Genomic DNA, 17,383 nt, shown 5'->3' with positions numbered 1-17,383 from the left:
GAATACTGAGAATATTTCGTTTTTAAAGACGAGCTGCAGGTTAGAATAATCCCCATAAATAAATATTTCTTACCTCCGGTTAGTGTGTGTGTGTTTGTCCTTGTGTGTGTGTGTTTGTCCTTGTGTGTGTCCGTGTGTGTGTGTGTCCGTGTTGAAGTCGTCCAGTTGTCAGGTGTGGCTCTGAAGCTGCTTCGCACTGAGGTTGAGCTGGAAACTCTCAGACGCTCAGTTATATCAGCAGCTCTCACACACACACACACACACACACACACACACACACACACAGTGGGAGTGACATCATGCTGTGTCACACCGATAGGACGCTTCAGCTTATTAGATAATTGTCATCATGTGCACATTCTCACACACACACACACACACACACACGGACACACACACGATAGTGAACTTGCAGACTCAAGTTACAGAATTCTAGATTTGAATAATTGTGTGGGAAGCAGATCAGGACAAAGTTTAGTCAGTTTAAAAGTTTTTTGTTACAATTTGATTTTAAAATATTCGGATTTAAATCTAAACTCTTGAATTTCCACTAGATGGCGCCAAATTAAAACCAAATATATTGTAGAACATTATTAGCAGCTGTCTTTAAAATGTGTAATGTCCTCATTAAGAAAACTGTAATGTTTACTAATGTACAATCTTTCTTTAAAACCTTTACCATTAATATTTTTTATTTAATTATATTCTAGCTATATTTGTTTTGTTTTACAGCAGAACCCTCAGCATTAGATATCATAACTGTCATAAAAGATATACAAATGTAAAATATAGTTTAATTTGCATTCCTGCATAATTGTTTCTATGTTCCCAGAACCTTGTGACTAGGGTTGCAAAATTCCAGGAATATAAACTTTCCATGGGAATAAACGGGAATATACGGGAATTAACGAGAAATGTTGTGGGTAATTTATACTAACTGTATTTACCTTGTCCTATACAGACATAAATATAAACATTTAGTTTTGTTATAGGCTGATTTGAGCCCTGAGGAAACTTTGGGCACAAAATTCCCGAGCTAAACTTCCCATGGAAAGTTTCCGGAAAGTTTCCGCCCCTTTGCAACGCTACTTGTGACACAGTTGTGTCTTGAAAATTAAATTGTATTTCTTATAATTCCAGATGATGCAAATACTAGAAAGCTCTGCATTCATTTAAACTTTATTATTTATGTAGCCCTGTATAAAAATCACTAGGATACAGTGCATAAAATTAATCTCAAAATAGCATAACAAATGTTGTATTAAAAGAGAAAGTTCCTGATAATTAGATAAGTTCATATTATTAAAAAATAGCAGTTAAAATAAGGATAAATACGGGATAAAATGTAATAAATATAAGAGATATAAAGATTTTATTTAACCTTGTTAGTGACTTAAAGGGTAAATTAAGAATCCATAGGAACGGTTTAAACAATTTAAAGAGACCCTATATTTTATTTTGTGCATTTGAGAAGATTCCTCAGTTACATTTCATATAACTGTTGTGCATTTATTTTATTCTGTAAATATTTTACTTCCTGAGAGAGGAGCTCACAACAATTTCATTTGTTTCATATTGTAAATAAACACCTGTGAAGGTTTTGACTTTTAAAACAGTTGTGGTGGTCTTTAATATTAATTAGAGGAATTTAAACAAAAGATAAGATTCGTTTCAAATATTCTTCGAGATCATATTCATTTTTTATGTGTTTACGAAGTCAGGCCCAGGAGATCTGGGTTACATTTATTTATGAGCATGTTTACTTTCCTATTACTTCATGCATCAGTAAAATAAAAGCGTCTGTGTATTTTGGAAATGTTTCCGTATTCTTCTTCCCAGATGTTGCTGGTGTGTGAACCAATGAGAGCAAACAGACAGTGAGACTCTAATAAAGATTATTTATTTCCAGTGTTTGTTGCGGGGGGGGCATCGCACCATGTTCTGCTGTACACAGGCCAGATGTTCACCAAACATTGTCTCATGCAGTTCCTTTCTTTTTTTTTTTTTTGTTGTCCTTTTCCTCCCGGGTTTTGAAAAACGCATTTGAACTGCACGTGAAACAACAAGTGAAGGTGAAGAGAAACAAACACGGAACTGAACTAGAGATGAGCTGGAACGGGAAGAAACAGAAAACCTGTGGAATGTGAAATATTCTCCTCCGAAACTTTTGTTGGTAAAAACTGTTAAAAAAGAAAACAAAAAGAGGCACTTTTTCCTTTTTCGAGATAAAAACACATGTAAAAAGTTTTCTTTTGGACTATATCTTGACAAAGTTTGGAAATTAAAAAACTACTGCACCGAGCATTACATACTATAGTAACAGTATTTTTTCGTTAATGTTTTTTTTCAGTCTTTATTTGATAAAACTATAATAACCCTCCGAGCTAATATCTGGCTGTTGTGACCGTGCTGTGAAAAAAACCCACAAACTTCCCACAGCTCAGAAAGCACAAACTTCAAGTTCAGGCGAAAACAAAACAAATACACACACGTCGTTTTTTTAAAAAATGACAATATTGTCACAAGCAACTAGTGTTAGTCCAAAAAAAAACAAAAAGGAGCGAGTAATACATTCTTCATACCGTTTATAAGAGGAAGAACTGAACCGAGATTCCTTATTTCTAAAGGGTTTCCTCCTGCGTTTCTATAGTAACCGTTTTTCATTAGTGCTGCGAAACGAGAGTTCGATTCCGTCTCTTGAACGTCACCTGGACGGGAAACTCACATTCTGTGGTGAGTCCAGTTCAGGAGGAAAAAGTGTTTCTCTTCTTTCCGTGTCTTGTTTTCCAGTACGGCCGACGAGTCAGTGGAAATACACATAAACATCTCTTCAGCTTCACTCCAGGAACAATCATGTAGGCCTATACACAGTATGTACAGTAGATACATAAAGTTTACTTTGTAGAAAAAATATTGTGCAGTAACCTTCGCTCAAATATCCACATTCGCTCATTCACTCATTCATTCTGTTCCGTCCTCACAGGTACTGGTAGAACCGCGAGCGGACCACTTGTGCTCCGGAGAGTTTGTGAGGGTGGGCTTCCCCCCCGAGCGACGCTTTGCTCTTCACCTGCAGCCCCCCCCCGTTCACCTGCTCCCCCGCCGGCGGCTGAGCGTCCGGGGCGGCGGCAAAAGGAGGAGGAGGAGGAGTCAGCGGCAACGGTGGTGATTCAGGAGCGACGGCCGGAGCTTCTGAGGGATCGTCCTCGGGCACGGCTCGGGGTGCGAGCGCCACGCCCGGCGCCACGCCCGGAGCCACGCCCGACGCCACGCCCGGTGCCACGCCCGGCTTCACGCCCGGCGCCACGCCCGGCTCGGAGCCGCGGCAGCGCTCCCTGGAGATCCAGTCCCGGACGGAGAAGTCCTCGGAGGAGCACCTGGGTTTCAGGTGGTCCAGCAGCGAGAGGTCGGCCACCTTGTCCACGCCGCCCTGCTCCCGCCAGTCGTTGATGACCGCCAGCTCTGCAAAGTCTCTCTGCCCCCCCAGGGTGTGGCGCCGCCGGATGTTCTTCTTCTTGCTCCGAGCGTCCGGAGCTCGGTTCTTCTGAGCGAACATGTCGTCGGCGGACGTTCGGATCCGGAGCTTCAGCCGCTCGGTGATCTTCAGGTGCCACGCCGGCTCGGCGCGCTCCGACTCGCTGCGTGAAGACGAGCTGAGGCTGCTGGTGGACCGGCCTTTCTTCATCACCTCCAGGACCCGAGACAAGCGGGTGGAGGACTCCGACCTCCCGCCCCCGGCCACGCCCTCCATGGACGACTCGCTGTCGGTCTTCTGCCTCAGCGACCAGCGTCTGGAGAGCGTGTCGCACTCGATCATCCGGTGCGACGGGAACAGGCGGCGAGCTTCCAGTTTGACCCCCACGCCTCCGTCAGCCGCCTCTCTGGCCTCCACCTTCTCCTGACTCTGCTCCTGGCGCGGCGTGGACTGGCAGCTGCCCCCCCCCGGGGCGAACACCGGGAAGTCGCTCTCGCTGTCCGTCTCCATGGGCCGGCCCTCGCTGATGAGCTCGCTGCGCTCGTCGTCGGCCTCCTCGCCGCCCGGCAGCTCCGGGCTGAGCGCACTGGACTCGGCGCCGGTCAGGAAGGTGATGGAGGAGGTGGTGGAGTAGTCCGAGGTGATGGAGCTCACCTCTGCACCGGCGGACGCCCCGGCCCCTCCTCCCTGCCCCGTGCACACTCCCGGGGGCAGGTCGGGGGGGGCTCCTCCGGACCACTTCTTGGGTCTGGACCGCGGCGCCGACGCTCCCGAGCTCATGGTCCCGAGGTCCGAGGTGTTCTCGTCCAGCTGGGACGGAGGGTCCGACAGGGAGGACTTCCCCCGGGGGGGGGCCTGGCGGCTGAGGGTCGGCGAGCCGCTGAGGATCGGAGACGAGATGGACGAAGACGAGTGGCGAGGAGGGGTCTTCTCCTTCAGGAACAAGGAGTTCCTGTGCTCCCTCTTGGCTTTGGGCACCAGCTCCACACTCCTCCCGTTCTCCTTCCTGTCCTCGGCCGGCGCCGGCTGCTTGGCGTGGGGCCGGCTCTCGCCCGCGGCCTCGGCCTGCAGGTGGTGGTTGGGCTTCAGGCCAGCGAGCTCCTTCTTGGGGAACACGGCGTCCAGGTCGTCATCGGAGCTGCTCGGCTGCGGCTTCTCCTTTGACTTCTTTCTTTTGCGGCTGGCTGCAGCAAAGATGGAGGAGACCAGGAGCTCTCGGTCCTTCCCGGAGCCCCAGGAGCCCTGAGAGGAGGAGGAGAGAGGGACACATGATGAGAAGGTGCAATGCAATAAGGTCTAGGGTTGCAAAGGGGCGGAAAGTTTCCGGTAAATTTCTGGAAACTTTCCGGAAACTTTCCACGGGAATATTAAGCTCGGGAATTTTGGGAATTTTGAAAAAAAAAAAAACTACGCAAATTAAACGCTGAGCAATAAAAACATGATTCAAAACTCTATTTTAAAGATGTATGGAACGTTGAGTTTCAACCCTCCGCTGTGCATTCTTCCATCACATGCACAGATAACTCCCAGCATCCTTCACTCTACAGCAGGGCTATTGAGGCCTGCTGTAGAGTGAAGGACTAGTCAGGTAAGTTTCCATGATATTACTGGGGAAAATATATTAGCATGCTGATTGAGAATTGTTCATCTGTTCATCTAGCCTATTTCCATTCATTTATCCATCAATTGTAAAATATGTTTACAGACTATTCCAATTGTTTGGCTAACTATTTATATCTCTGGCATTGCATTTGTGTTTTTTTACAAACTTTTTTCTCATCTTATTCTACAGAACAATGCCACGTGCACTCTCTCATGTGTGGAGACATTTCACCTCATCCAATGTAGAAGGAAAGGCTGTGTACATTTGCAAATACTGTGCAAAGACCTATGTTAAGAATGACACAACGATGCAGAAGCATATAGTCAAGTGCCCAAAGTTTCCTCAGGACTCAAATCAGCCTATGACACAACAAAATGTTTATATTTATGTCTGTATATGACAAGGTAAATACAGTTAGTACAAGTTACCTACAACATTTCTAGTTTATTACCGTTAATTCCCGTATATTCCCGTTAATTCCCGTTAATTCCAGTATATTCCCGTTAATTCCCGTTAATTCCCATGGAAAGTTTCCAACTTTGAATATTCCCGGAATTTTGCAACCCTAATCAGGTCGAGAAGAAGAAGAACCCTTCACCCCTGCCTGGAAACTGAAATCTGTACTCCACCTGCTCCCATGAAGCACCACAAACCAGAGAGGTGGACAGAGAGAGGAACATTAGCGAGTGACATTAACAGGAAGCACATTATTGTTTCCATGCCGGCGGTGAAGCAGCAGCAGCCTGAGCTCGGTCGTGGTGAAGCTGGAGAGAAGCAGCCACGCAGCAGCAGCAGAGCAGGAGGTTTCTGTCTTTTCTCAGATTTTGCAGCTTGGAGCATTAGGTCTGTTGTTGCTAAGCAGGAATATTTATTGGCTTTAAAAGGCATGAAGCTGGTTGTGCAGGAGCGTGTTGGACTCACTAAACTAAACTTCCTGTTGTCTTAGTGGTATTGTGCCATGCAGATTATTTAGAGCCTGATACCAAGGCAGATATTAGGGATTCAAAACGTTCTGATACGGTAAAAACATTGAATAATGATTCATATGATGTCGTTGTCAAACCCTTATGGCAAAAAAATGTAATTGTAATTTGATATTTTACAGTTTAACCATAAATAAGAAAATTATAACACAAATACGACCAAAATATGTTAAGAAAATCGATTTTTTAACTCAACTCTACGCTGACGTACGTTGACCTGATCCTGAGCGGAGGTGAAGACACCTACCTCCCTTCATCCTACTCTACCCGAGGCCTCAGAGCTTCTCACCAGACACACACACACACTCACCTTTGATTTCGCCGAGTCACTGTTCGGTGAATCTGCAGGAGAAAGAGAAGAGAGGGAACACGTCAGATACGACACAGACACACACGCATGTGGAGCAACACGTGAATGTGATGAGGGAGGAGAAAAGGAAAAGTGGATGAGGGGAAGCAGGTTGTTTGGTGGGAAACAAAACGCACAACAGACGAGATGGAGGACGACACGAGCAGACAACGGGCCATGCTGCACACGGGGACAGGTGAGCTCTAGGTTACACTCAGGGCCACGGCTACCAGGCGTGTGGCGTTCTGTCCCGACTCCAACAGCACACGTATGTTCCCGTGTGTCGGTGACACTGAGTGCAACTTCAGCCGTGACCACAACAAATACACTGGACAGCGGAGCAGGTCACGTGCCATGCAACACGAGGACACACACACGCAGCAGAACCCTGACGTACAGACGAGAAACCACGGAGAGAGAAGCTACTTTAAATGTGTCAAAAAACGGATTTTCTTAATTACTATGTTTGCTGATGAATAAACATGTTTTCCTTTTTGATTTCTCAGATTGTTTTATTTGAATGTTTCTTAGCGGAACCGGGAGATGAAACTATTCACAAGGACAAAAAGCTAAATTGAAAAAATTATAATCTAGTGATCTTTGAGATTTATCTTCTGACTCCCACAAGTTTAAAGAGCAGTAAGAAAATACCATAGGATAAAACAGCCCACGTACATTTATCTTTATATTTAAATTTAATGCACATTTTGATTGTTTTGCTTTCTTTTAGTTCTGATCTTACAGAATATTTAAATCGTTTTATTCTATCTTGTTTAACTCATCCGTAACATTTTTGTATTTGCTATTTGATCTACAAATTGCTTTGAATTGTTTCCTGTTGTTTGCCTTCAAATTTTCATGAACTCGTAAAGCTTCTTGTAACTGTACCTGTGCCAAGTAAATAAAGTTTATTATTAAAATTGTTTTGTCTTAAAGATTTACTTCACTAGTTACAAGTTAATGGTCCAACTCTATAATATTAAGCCTCAATTACATTAATTTGTCATAAGAGTTTAAAAATATATCCAATCAGCCGATAAATCTATATTCACATTTTTTTTTACTCCTTAATATCGGCATCAGTTCGGCTTTAAAATTAGAATGATCTCGGTGTTTGAATTGTTTCCTATTGTCTGCCTTAAAGCTCGTAAAGCTTCTTGTAACTTTACCTGTGCCAAGTAAATAGAGCTTATTATTAATATTGTTTTGAGTTAAAGATTAAGGTATTTGTAATAAGTAAGTTAATGGTCCAACTGTATAATATTAAGCCACAATTACAATAATTTGTGATAAGAGTTGAAAAATATATCCAATCAGCCAATAAATCTATATTCAAATTTGTTTTACTCCTTAATATCGGCATAAGTTCGGCTTTAAAACATAATTATCCTGGCGTTCGATTCCCAACCCCACAGACGCCCTTCAGCTGATTTTAATGGAGCAGTGCGCGGTGGTGGTGGTGGTGGTGACATGAGTGTTACCGTGACAACACAATGACATGGTGACGACAGAGACGGCGATGGAGGAAACCAAGAGGGTCGAAGCGAAGTGACAGGGGGGTCACAGAGGGGCTACTACATGAGACACTACATGAGAAACCTGAAACCTGCCTTCAGTCCTCACCTGCTCTGTAATGGTCCTGAAAACCTCCTCAGGTTCGGACTCCAAATTTGTTTTTCTGATTGTGTGACATAGCCAAGCCCCCCTATACACCCCTTGCAATACACACGATGGCACAATATGCAGGTGCACACGGACGTGGTGACGTAGGAAACCATACCATGCTCTCCCTCCAGGTGGCGAGCTTGCAGGACAGTGAGGAGAGACAGCGGAGAGCTTCAGACAGGAGCACCGGCCCGTGTTGGGGAAACTCTGACAGACAACAGCGGACACCGTACCGTACCGTGACGCCGCCTCCGTTCCCCTCGCCTTCCGCACGCCGTCTTTGCTTTTACCACTTTTTCCTTTTTCTCTTGTCTTTCTCTTTGGCTTTTTCCTGTGCTTTAAAAGAACTGCGGGTTCCTGCAGACTAGGCAGCTACACTGGGGGCAACAATCCTCCTTCTTCCTACAGTTCCAGCTGTCCATCACGGACATTACAGAGTCCATCAGTGACATCATGGTGTGATAGACTCCTCCCACTTGGCCTGTGTCAAGATCAGTATGTGTGAATGCTGGGAAAGCCTTTAGGACACCCGACAGAGCCTCACTAGAGACAGAGGAATCAGAGGTCGCCTTTCACTGTAAAAACATCTACTTTGTGACGTGGGAAAGAACATGCCGTATTAGTGCAACAGTGGGCGGGATAACGGGGGGGGGGAGGGGGCAAAGCCGAGTCGTGGAGTCTGATCCTAACGAGTTATTAATGGTCAGAGAGACGATCGAATTAAGAAAAGAATGCTAAGTCTTTATAAAACACTGCAGAAAGCTGCCTAAAGCAAATGAAAAACGTGACAATTTATCTCGTCCCTGGAGAGACGCAGATAAATCGTCCGCTCGGACCCACACAGCGTTTGGACTCACGGTTAGCCATAGACATTTCTATCTAGTGGCAACAGCCAAAGAAGCAAAAGAGGGGGGAAGCTTGGACTTAAGGAAGAAGCAGCGTTATCACACACATCCGTAAGTCGTAGTTAAAACACCAGCGGCCTCCTGGGACCAGAGCGAGCAGCAGAGACAGGACAGAGGAAGGTTCACCCACCACAGAGTCGTTCTGCCAGAGGCGGCGCGTTACCTGAGACTTCCCCCTGGGAGGCGGCCGTGCGCCCGATGTTGGTGAGCAGGTGGTCGATGTTGGGGATCGGCTGGGACTGCACGGCGCTCATCTCGTAGAACACAGGCTGCAGGAGGCAAAGGGAAGGCATCAGGTTTGGGTTTCTGTGTGTGGATGAACTGTTTGTGTCTCACGTGCTTAGAACGAACTCTCGCTAGATATATGAATCATTTTGAATTGATTTGATGATAACAAAGTTAAGTCTAAAAGCAGAAGGAAGAGTTTGTATCATGGCAGTGACGCCTGTACCCACCACTGGTTCTGTATTTCCCTCTTCAGTGAAAAACCAGTTGTACTAGAAGCAAAATAAAACACGAGACGTTAGGGTTTTTGTGTTTATAAGCGAGGAGATCAGTGATCGGAAACGTGTGGTTCTCACATTCTGAATGAGGGTCTCTACGATCTTGTACTGGTCGGGCATGTGTGTGACCATGTGAGTCATGTTGTCCTCGGTGGTCCGCACCAGAGTCGGACCAAACACGATGGCCAGGTTCCTCGGCTCCATCTTAAACCCAAGAAATGTAGTTTAAAGCAAATTCTAGATCCTCTATTAAGACTAATGTTGGTTTGAAAAGATAAAAAGGCTTAAGTTCCGTACCTTATTCTTCTCTGAGTTATCAGCCACACATTTCAGATGAGCTGAGAGGAACTTCAGGGTCTCGTAGTGATGATCTGGTAACTCATGAAGCTGTCAGGAAACAGGAGAATAACAAATGAAAGGATGCAACTACAGATGGAAAACAAACAAAGGATGAAATAAACGACTCACCAGCCTCTTGATCACTTTGAGTCTCTCCACCGGGCCCTCGACCCTGTTGGCGTCTATGAAGTCTGAGTATCTATCTGTGGGGGGGGACAACATTTGTCATTTTAAAAACTTTCAATGCAGTCACGTAAAAAACAGCATGCAGTTAACACGTTTGGCCACTAGATGGGAGGCACGATCCTGTAAAAACAACTCACCATTAGTGAACAAGGGCTCTGGAAGTTTGCGGAAGAAGGACTTGAGTAAACTGCTGATCACATTGAGGTCCCTCCATTTCTACGAAGCAGAAACACAACTTAAGTATCATAAGAGAAACCCTGAAACTTATTACCTCCACTAATGAGATGATTTTGCCGCCGTGCGTTTGTTTGTCAGGATGAAACTCGGAGGAAACATGGAACACAGGCCAATAAACCTTGGCAGAGATATGAACTCTTCTAAGTAACATTCAAGTTCAACCTGTATTATAATTTGAGGCTCAGAAGAACATTTCACGACATCCACTGTCAGAAAGATGTCGTTTAGCTTCTGAACTCCACAGCTTCTAACGGTTCTGTTAGTTACAGAACTTATTATGGTTTTTTACTTACTGAATCTTGCCAATAAATTACAGTAAACTTTATTGATGCTTTCAGGACAATTGCAGAGATGCAGCTTTATAAAAATGTCCGTCTTGCATCCGGCTCTGAACGAATCGAGGTCCAGCACTTACACAGCTTCAAGGAGAGTGTAATTAAAGCAGCAGAGGATCGATGGAGTGACTCACATCATCCTGGACATCGATATCGTTCATGCCCTTGTTGTTGAGCTCCTCCTGCATGTTGGAGATGGCTGCGTTGTTTCCCGGGACCCTGTAGATGCCGGTGTACTCCAGCCCCCTCTCCTCCACCAGGTTACAGCAGACCTCCACAATCAGAGGCACAAACTGGACGATGTGCGTAAAGGAGGAAGAGGATCAGGTTATCAGACATGCAGATAAGGTCAAAAGCATCTTTATGAGTGTAGATGAGCACAGACCTTGTTTGTCAGTGCGGGCGGACAGTCGTCCAGCCTCACTCCGAACGTGACGCCAGGAGACGGCTTCTTCTCGAAAGGTTTCCTCATCAGCCCGGGGATTCCTTTCCTCCAGGTCCCTTTGTCCTTCGGAGGGCTGGTGTCGTCTGTGAGCGAAATAATGAGAATACAGACGTTACAGACCCTTCTTTAACATTGAGACATTCACACTGTTAAGAATTCATATCATATCACTGTAGTGCACATACAGTTTTGTCCTCTGTCCTACCTTTGTGCATGTTCTTCCTCTCCTGCTCAGGTTTGGGGGAGTGAGGACTTGTAGCTTTGGTCTCTTTTCCTCCCAGCAGCGTCTGTCGGATGCTCAGCGACTGGCGAGAAGCTTTGGGCGACTGCTCCGTCCTGCTGCCGGTGGGACTGAACGAGACAAGGACACGGACGCTGGATGAGATTCTGTGCACGGGACGGCGTGAAGATCTCAACAGTGTCAGGACTCCCTCTCTCCTCTCGTCTGTACTTACCTCATCAAGGTGTTGTACTCCTTGATCTTCCTGCTGATGAGGTCATGGCTGGTGAAGATGGCGTTCTAATAGAAATGGACACGAGACACAAAAGATGATGGTTAGTGCATCAGGTGCAACACCTTCCTTAGACCCCCCCGAACAGGCTGTGATACATCTGTATGTGACCTGCTGCTATCGGGTGACACAGGTCAGACCTTTGGATTATCCCAGTATGGACGGAGTGGTTAGATCGTCAAAGAGGATAAAGATGGTCTGAAATTACCTATGAGGGAACATCTGCCTGCTAAACACACAGTGGAGTGAGTGAAAAGAAAGGAAATATCATATCTGTGATTTTAATAGTTGCTAAATGCTAATGATGTTTGATTTAGGACAAATCTGAATGTCATTGTCAGATAGTCAGTGTGTTACTCTAAATGAATCCCCTTTCTGCAGAAATTAGTGACTGAAATCATTATTAAATTCCTAATAATAAAGCTGTAAACTGCAGCTGAACCGTGACATTACGATTTGTTATAATTTTAGCGGCAACCTTTGTTTTCTTTCGAAAGCAAAACCGGCTCCGAGGTCAAAAGGACACGAGCGCCATTGAAATGAACAATGGAATATTGTACAGTATTAGCGGTAATGTTACACTGACAAGTGATATAACAGAGGATGATCCCTGGCACAGTGACCTGCACAGAGAGCCCGAGGCAGCGGCCTTGCTGAGAACTGATGAACTGTACAAGCTGCCAAAGTCTGCAAATAAAATCATAATAAAAGTAGAATTATGGCCGAGGCGGTTGTTCAACCTGTCGGGCCGGGGGGGGGGAGTTACAATCTCCCCCTTCTGCTCCCGAGTGATTCTGCAGAACGTTATTATGTCACAGTGAAGTAGCACTTTCCCTAGAACTAACCCTAACCCTTAAGATATTAAATGTCATCAAACAATCATTTTTATAGAACTAAACACTTTTCTGACGTAAAAAAATCCAAAAAATCAAATCAGTTCATGTTTGAGTCCAGGTGAAGATTTGAGTCAGATGTAGAGATGTTCCTTCAGGGTTAGGGTTAGGGTTATGTCACAGTGAAGTAGCACTTTAGCCTTTTAGATATTAAATGTCGTCAAACAATCATTTTTATCGAATAAAACACTTTTCTGACGTCGTTGTGACCAAAAATTGAATCAGTTCCTCTTTGAGTCCAGGTGAAGATTAGTGTCAGATCTAAAGATGTTCCCTCAGAGCGATCCTGAGACTCACATGCAACCTGAGAACTTAACGCCTCCAGGTTTTTCTGATGAGCAAGATTACGCAAAAACAACTAAACAGATTTCCACGGAATTTGGATTAAGCTTGGTTCCTCGGAATCTCTGGTTCTCACCTCCTCGTCCAGGTTGCTGCTCTCCTGAATGACTCGGATCCAGGCCAGCATGTCCTCCCGGTCCTCGGCCTGGAACAGGTACTCGCAGTCCGACGTGGTCAGCCGCAGCACGTTCTTACGCTTGGTGTCGCTGTAGGAGATGTCGATCAGACAGGCCTTGATGCTGATCGGCAGAGCCTCGTCCACCACCTGGCAGTTGGCGTGAGCTTGACCTTCCTTTTTGTCTTTATACAGGCAGAGGTAGTTTCCTCTCAACACGGCGTACATCTGCTTCCACGGGCGCATCCCCCCGCCGACACGCTGCGGAGAAACAGAGATTCACAAAGCAAAGTTAAACAGAGAAATAAGCTGCTCTGGATGACATCGTGAATACAAGACCTGAAGCAACAAGGTCAACGGCAGATTTAAGTTCAAACCGATCATATCCTCAAACCAGGTCAGACTCACTGCTGTTTATAAACTAAGTTACGGGTAGAGATGCAAAATTCCAGGAATATTCAAAGTTGGAAACTTTCCATGGGAATTAACGGGAATTAATGGGAATTAACGGGAATTAACAGGAATAAACTGGAAATGTTGTGGGTAATTTATACCAACTGTATTTACCTTGTCATATACAGTCATAAATATAAACATTTTGTTGTGTCATAGGCTGATTTGAGCCCTGAGGAAACTTTGGGCACTTGACTATATGCTTCTGCATCGTTGTGTCATTCTTAACATTGGTCTTTGCACAGTATTTGCAAATGTACACAGCCTTTCCTTCTACATCTGATGAGGTGAAATGTCTCCACACATGAGAGAGTGCACGTGGCATTGTTCTGTAGAATAAGATGAGGAAAAAGATTGTAAAAAAACACTAATGCAATGCCAGAGATATAAATAGTTAGCCAAAAATTGGAATAGTCTGTAAAAATATTTTACAATTGATGGATAAATGAATGGAAATAGTCTAGATGAACAGATGAACAATCCTCAATCAGCATGCTAATATATTTTCCCAGTAATATCATGGAAACTTACCTGACTAGTCCTGCACTCTACAGCAGGCCTCAATAGCCCTGCTGTAGAGTGAAGCATGCTGGGAGTTATCTGTGCATGTGATGGAAGAATGCACAGTGGAGGTTTGAAACTCAACGTTACATACATCTTTAAAATAGAGTTTTGAATGATGTTTTTATTGCTCAGCGTTTAATGTGCATAGTTTTTTTTTTTTTCAAAATATTCCCGTGGAAAGTTTCCGGAAAGTTTCCGGAAATTTACCGGAAACTTTCCACCCCTTTGCAACCCCAGTTACGGGTCATGTAATGCTCATATATACGATAGGAAAGCTACACGGAGACGGTGCACACCTTTCCCTTATCTGTGTTCAGCTGCTTGAAATGCAGCAAACCCTCCTTGGTGGCGTCGCAGAAGATATCAGATGAGGAATCTCTCCTGGAGCCTGAATCCTCTGACGACCTGTCGACCGCCTGCGATGGATGAGGAGGTGACAGGAAACGTTAGAGACAGAAACTTCTCACGTCCAGACCAGTCAAACCATTAGCATAAATCTGGTGCGTCTCAATGTCACATTTTAAAGCATCTACCAATTTAAGATTGATAGAAAGGTAAGAATAAATACACGTCCACACCTTCTGAATCAATAATTTACCAACAACAAGCCTGACGTCACTTTTAGAGCCGCCACTATTTCCTGTAAAGTATTATCTTCTGGGTGTGGCCTAACGAGCTGATAACCCAGCAGGTAGCTGCTGCTCAGAGCTGACAAACAAATGTAAGGTTGATAAAAACCCAGACTGGACTCACCCTCCGAAGACCTTTCAGACCAGGTATAATAGACCTCCTACATGAAGGAGACATGAAAACATTATCATACTGAAAGAGCTGGAACATTATGGAGTAATAATCTTTAGTGTGGAGCCCCTCACCCTCTGGCTTCTTCCCGGTAGTTGTCCAGACCTTCATCGTACGACTTGGAACGCTCGGTTTTTGTTCCAGAATCTGACTCAATAATTGTGAGACGGAGAGAATCTATTAAGAGAGGGTCAGACAATCATTTATAAAGTGGCCACAGGCTGTGATAGCGAGTTCAAACAGTTGCCTAATTTCATATTCGGCGATAAAATAGAACAACAATACCTTGGTCATGTGACAGCTGTCGTCGAAAGAGGGGGGATGGCGAGGTGGGGCTGGGTGGGATGGTGGTGATGATGGGGGCTGCAGATATGACGGCAGAGGCCGGGATGTGGATGCTGCTGTCCAGGTCGAGACTGGGACTGGAGGGTTCATCTGAGGACAGAACGGGAGGAATTCAGCTTCATGGTGAGAAATATAAATCCATCTTCTGAATGAGGAAAAACATGTGTATTTACTATTTGAAACCAGGGACCCATCGGTTCAACAACAACAAAGAACATCTAGTGTTAAATATCCAAAACAAGAACAGAATATATTGCTTTAAATTGAAGGATGGGCAGGATTCAACTCTACTGACCTCTTATACACCTTTGTTATAGAACATCATATTGCAAATTAAATAATAAGAAATACACAATGCCTCATTCATCTGTGCTATCTCCACCGGACTAATCCCTTCAGCAGACGGCTGTAAAGTGCTGCGATAAGAAGCTGAAAAGAAAAGAGCGATGCAGTCAGAAAGTAAACACTCGTTCCTTCTCGGATAAGCTGGAACACCTTTCCTGTTAAACACACACGTGCAACGTAGTCAGCGAACACTACACCCTCCCAGACAGCGTTGTGTCATAACATCTGATATGCAGTATCAGCACGATAGCGAGCCCTAAAAACAAATTGAGAGACGCGCACGCTGAACAAACACTGAGAGAAATGAATCATATCTGCGGTGGTGGTGATGCAGGCAGCCAAATATTATGTTCCTGAAAACTGTCTAGAATTAAATCGAGCAAAAAGCTGAATTCTTCTTCATATTTATTGTCTTGTGATGACAGGAGATTTCTTCTTTTTGGTAAACTGGGTTCAAATCATTATTTTTACGGATTTAACGACATACAACTGTCAAAGGATTAAATTCCCATAGATGTCAGTGCAACGTTTGTCTTTCTTTCAATTTTAGTGTCAAACATCTGATCTGCTTGTTGAACATCACAGATCACTGCTTTGAAATCTCTTTCCCCTCGAACCTGGAGAGATCCTCTCCCATGACACCACAAACCTCTTTTCTGAAACCTCAGACCGATGCCTATTACATGTAATCACTTGTTTGTAAAGATTTTATTCTGTTTCTGGGAAGACGGCGACTCCCACTGACGTCCGACACGTACGATTTCGACAACAACACTTTAAGCTTTCAATAAAGCTGGAGAACAACGCAGATCCATTAATATCAGTATGAAAGAAAGATAGAAAGCATTCTCTCGTATCTTTTGGGATCTGGAGATTTTTTTAATCATGATTCATGAGTGTCCAAAGGAAAAATCCAACCTTTTTAATGTTGATGTTGAAGTCAGATACATGAATAATACTAAACCCCAAATTCTTGTTACTACACAGCAGCTTTGTATTAATTAGACAAATACATGATAGTAGTTTTTTGGGATCAGGCTCCTGTTTACATGTTTTTATCCCAAGCTAAGCTAACCAGCTTTTGGCTCTAGCTAATAAACGCGAAATCAATTTGAGGTTAGGCAATCGCTGCTTTAACTTTTTACCTCACATTCTGGAAAAGAAACATCTCCGGAGTTAAATAAAAACACTGGGAAGTGTAATGATAAAATCAGATCTAGATCCAGATGCACAGTAAGTGTTTGTGTACACAGGAGGGAAATGGTGCTAGAAGACGATGGGATGAACCGCTGCAGGCTCTCGGGACAGAAGGTGACGCGGCCGTGGATGTGAGGTTGAGTTCTAGCTTGTTGGGTTTCTGTTTGCCAGATGTGAGATGACACAACAGAAGCCACTGGAGACGATACTTCAGTTTGAAAACAACACAACAAGTGAAACCACAACTCTGCTCGACTCTGACGCTCAATGGATGACGCAGAAAACACAACAAAAAGAAAATACGATTCCTCGTTGACGTAAAACAAGCGGTGATGTGACATTTTGCACGTACTGCAGCAGCGATGGTCCCAGATCACAATGTGTGTCAGACACTAAACACAGAGCAGTGGTTCCACTCATTGTACGATGAGGTGTAATTGAAGCGGGTTGCTGCAGGAGTGACCTTATTTCTCTGTTATGTCACAGTCCATTAGGGCGACATTCTTAGGTTTCTCTTGCTGTGCAACGCTGGGGGGGGGGAATATGAGACATTTCAGAAGGTGGGAGGGCGAGTTTATTGAGTGTGAGTGTGTGTGTGTGTCTGTGTGTCTGTGCTGCACGACTACGATGCCAGAGAGGTTTGAATACGTCATGGTTACACCTGACACAGTGTCAACCTGAGTTCAACGTGCCACAACTAATTCGTTTAAATTCCTACAGGACATGTTCTGCTGTGACTGGAAATTCTGCTTTTGGTTTTTAATTCAACACAATGTCTTGCTTTTCAAGTA

At 44.5% G+C, this 17,383-nt stretch overlaps 1 protein-coding gene across 1 annotated transcript in view; it reads right to left on the bottom strand.

Annotated features, from left to right (window-relative positions):
* Positions 1 to 1,911: 1,911 nt before the first annotated feature.
* The window catches only part of LOC133026842 (rho GTPase-activating protein 21), a 36,717-nt gene continuing 21,245 nt past the window's right edge, over positions 1,912 to 17,383 (bottom strand). Inside the window, exons 7-23 of the mRNA XM_061093821.1 lie at positions 14,991 to 15,140; positions 14,780 to 14,882; positions 14,658 to 14,694; positions 14,201 to 14,320; positions 12,849 to 13,148; positions 11,481 to 11,545; positions 11,231 to 11,376; positions 10,966 to 11,108; positions 10,715 to 10,873; positions 10,146 to 10,224; positions 9,952 to 10,025; positions 9,781 to 9,870; positions 9,562 to 9,687; positions 9,436 to 9,477; positions 9,144 to 9,249; positions 6,372 to 6,403; positions 1,912 to 4,717 (exon numbers count right to left, since the gene is read on the bottom strand). Coding sequence (XP_060949804.1) covers positions 2,978 to 4,717; positions 6,372 to 6,403; positions 9,144 to 9,249; positions 9,436 to 9,477; positions 9,562 to 9,687; positions 9,781 to 9,870; positions 9,952 to 10,025; positions 10,146 to 10,224; positions 10,715 to 10,873; positions 10,966 to 11,108; positions 11,231 to 11,376; positions 11,481 to 11,545; positions 12,849 to 13,148; positions 14,201 to 14,320; positions 14,658 to 14,694; positions 14,780 to 14,882; positions 14,991 to 15,140 — 3,512 coding nt within the window. The 3' untranslated portion in view covers positions 1,912 to 2,977. The remainder of the gene's footprint in view (positions 4,718 to 6,371; positions 6,404 to 9,143; positions 9,250 to 9,435; positions 9,478 to 9,561; positions 9,688 to 9,780; positions 9,871 to 9,951; positions 10,026 to 10,145; positions 10,225 to 10,714; positions 10,874 to 10,965; positions 11,109 to 11,230; positions 11,377 to 11,480; positions 11,546 to 12,848; positions 13,149 to 14,200; positions 14,321 to 14,657; positions 14,695 to 14,779; positions 14,883 to 14,990; positions 15,141 to 17,383) is intronic.

Source organism: Limanda limanda, chromosome 20, assembly GCF_963576545.1.
Source record: "Limanda limanda chromosome 20, fLimLim1.1, whole genome shotgun sequence".
Classification (NCBI taxonomy): Eukaryota; Metazoa; Chordata; class Actinopteri; order Pleuronectiformes; family Pleuronectidae; genus Limanda; species Limanda limanda.
This window is presented reverse-complemented; position numbering and strand designations above follow the sequence as displayed.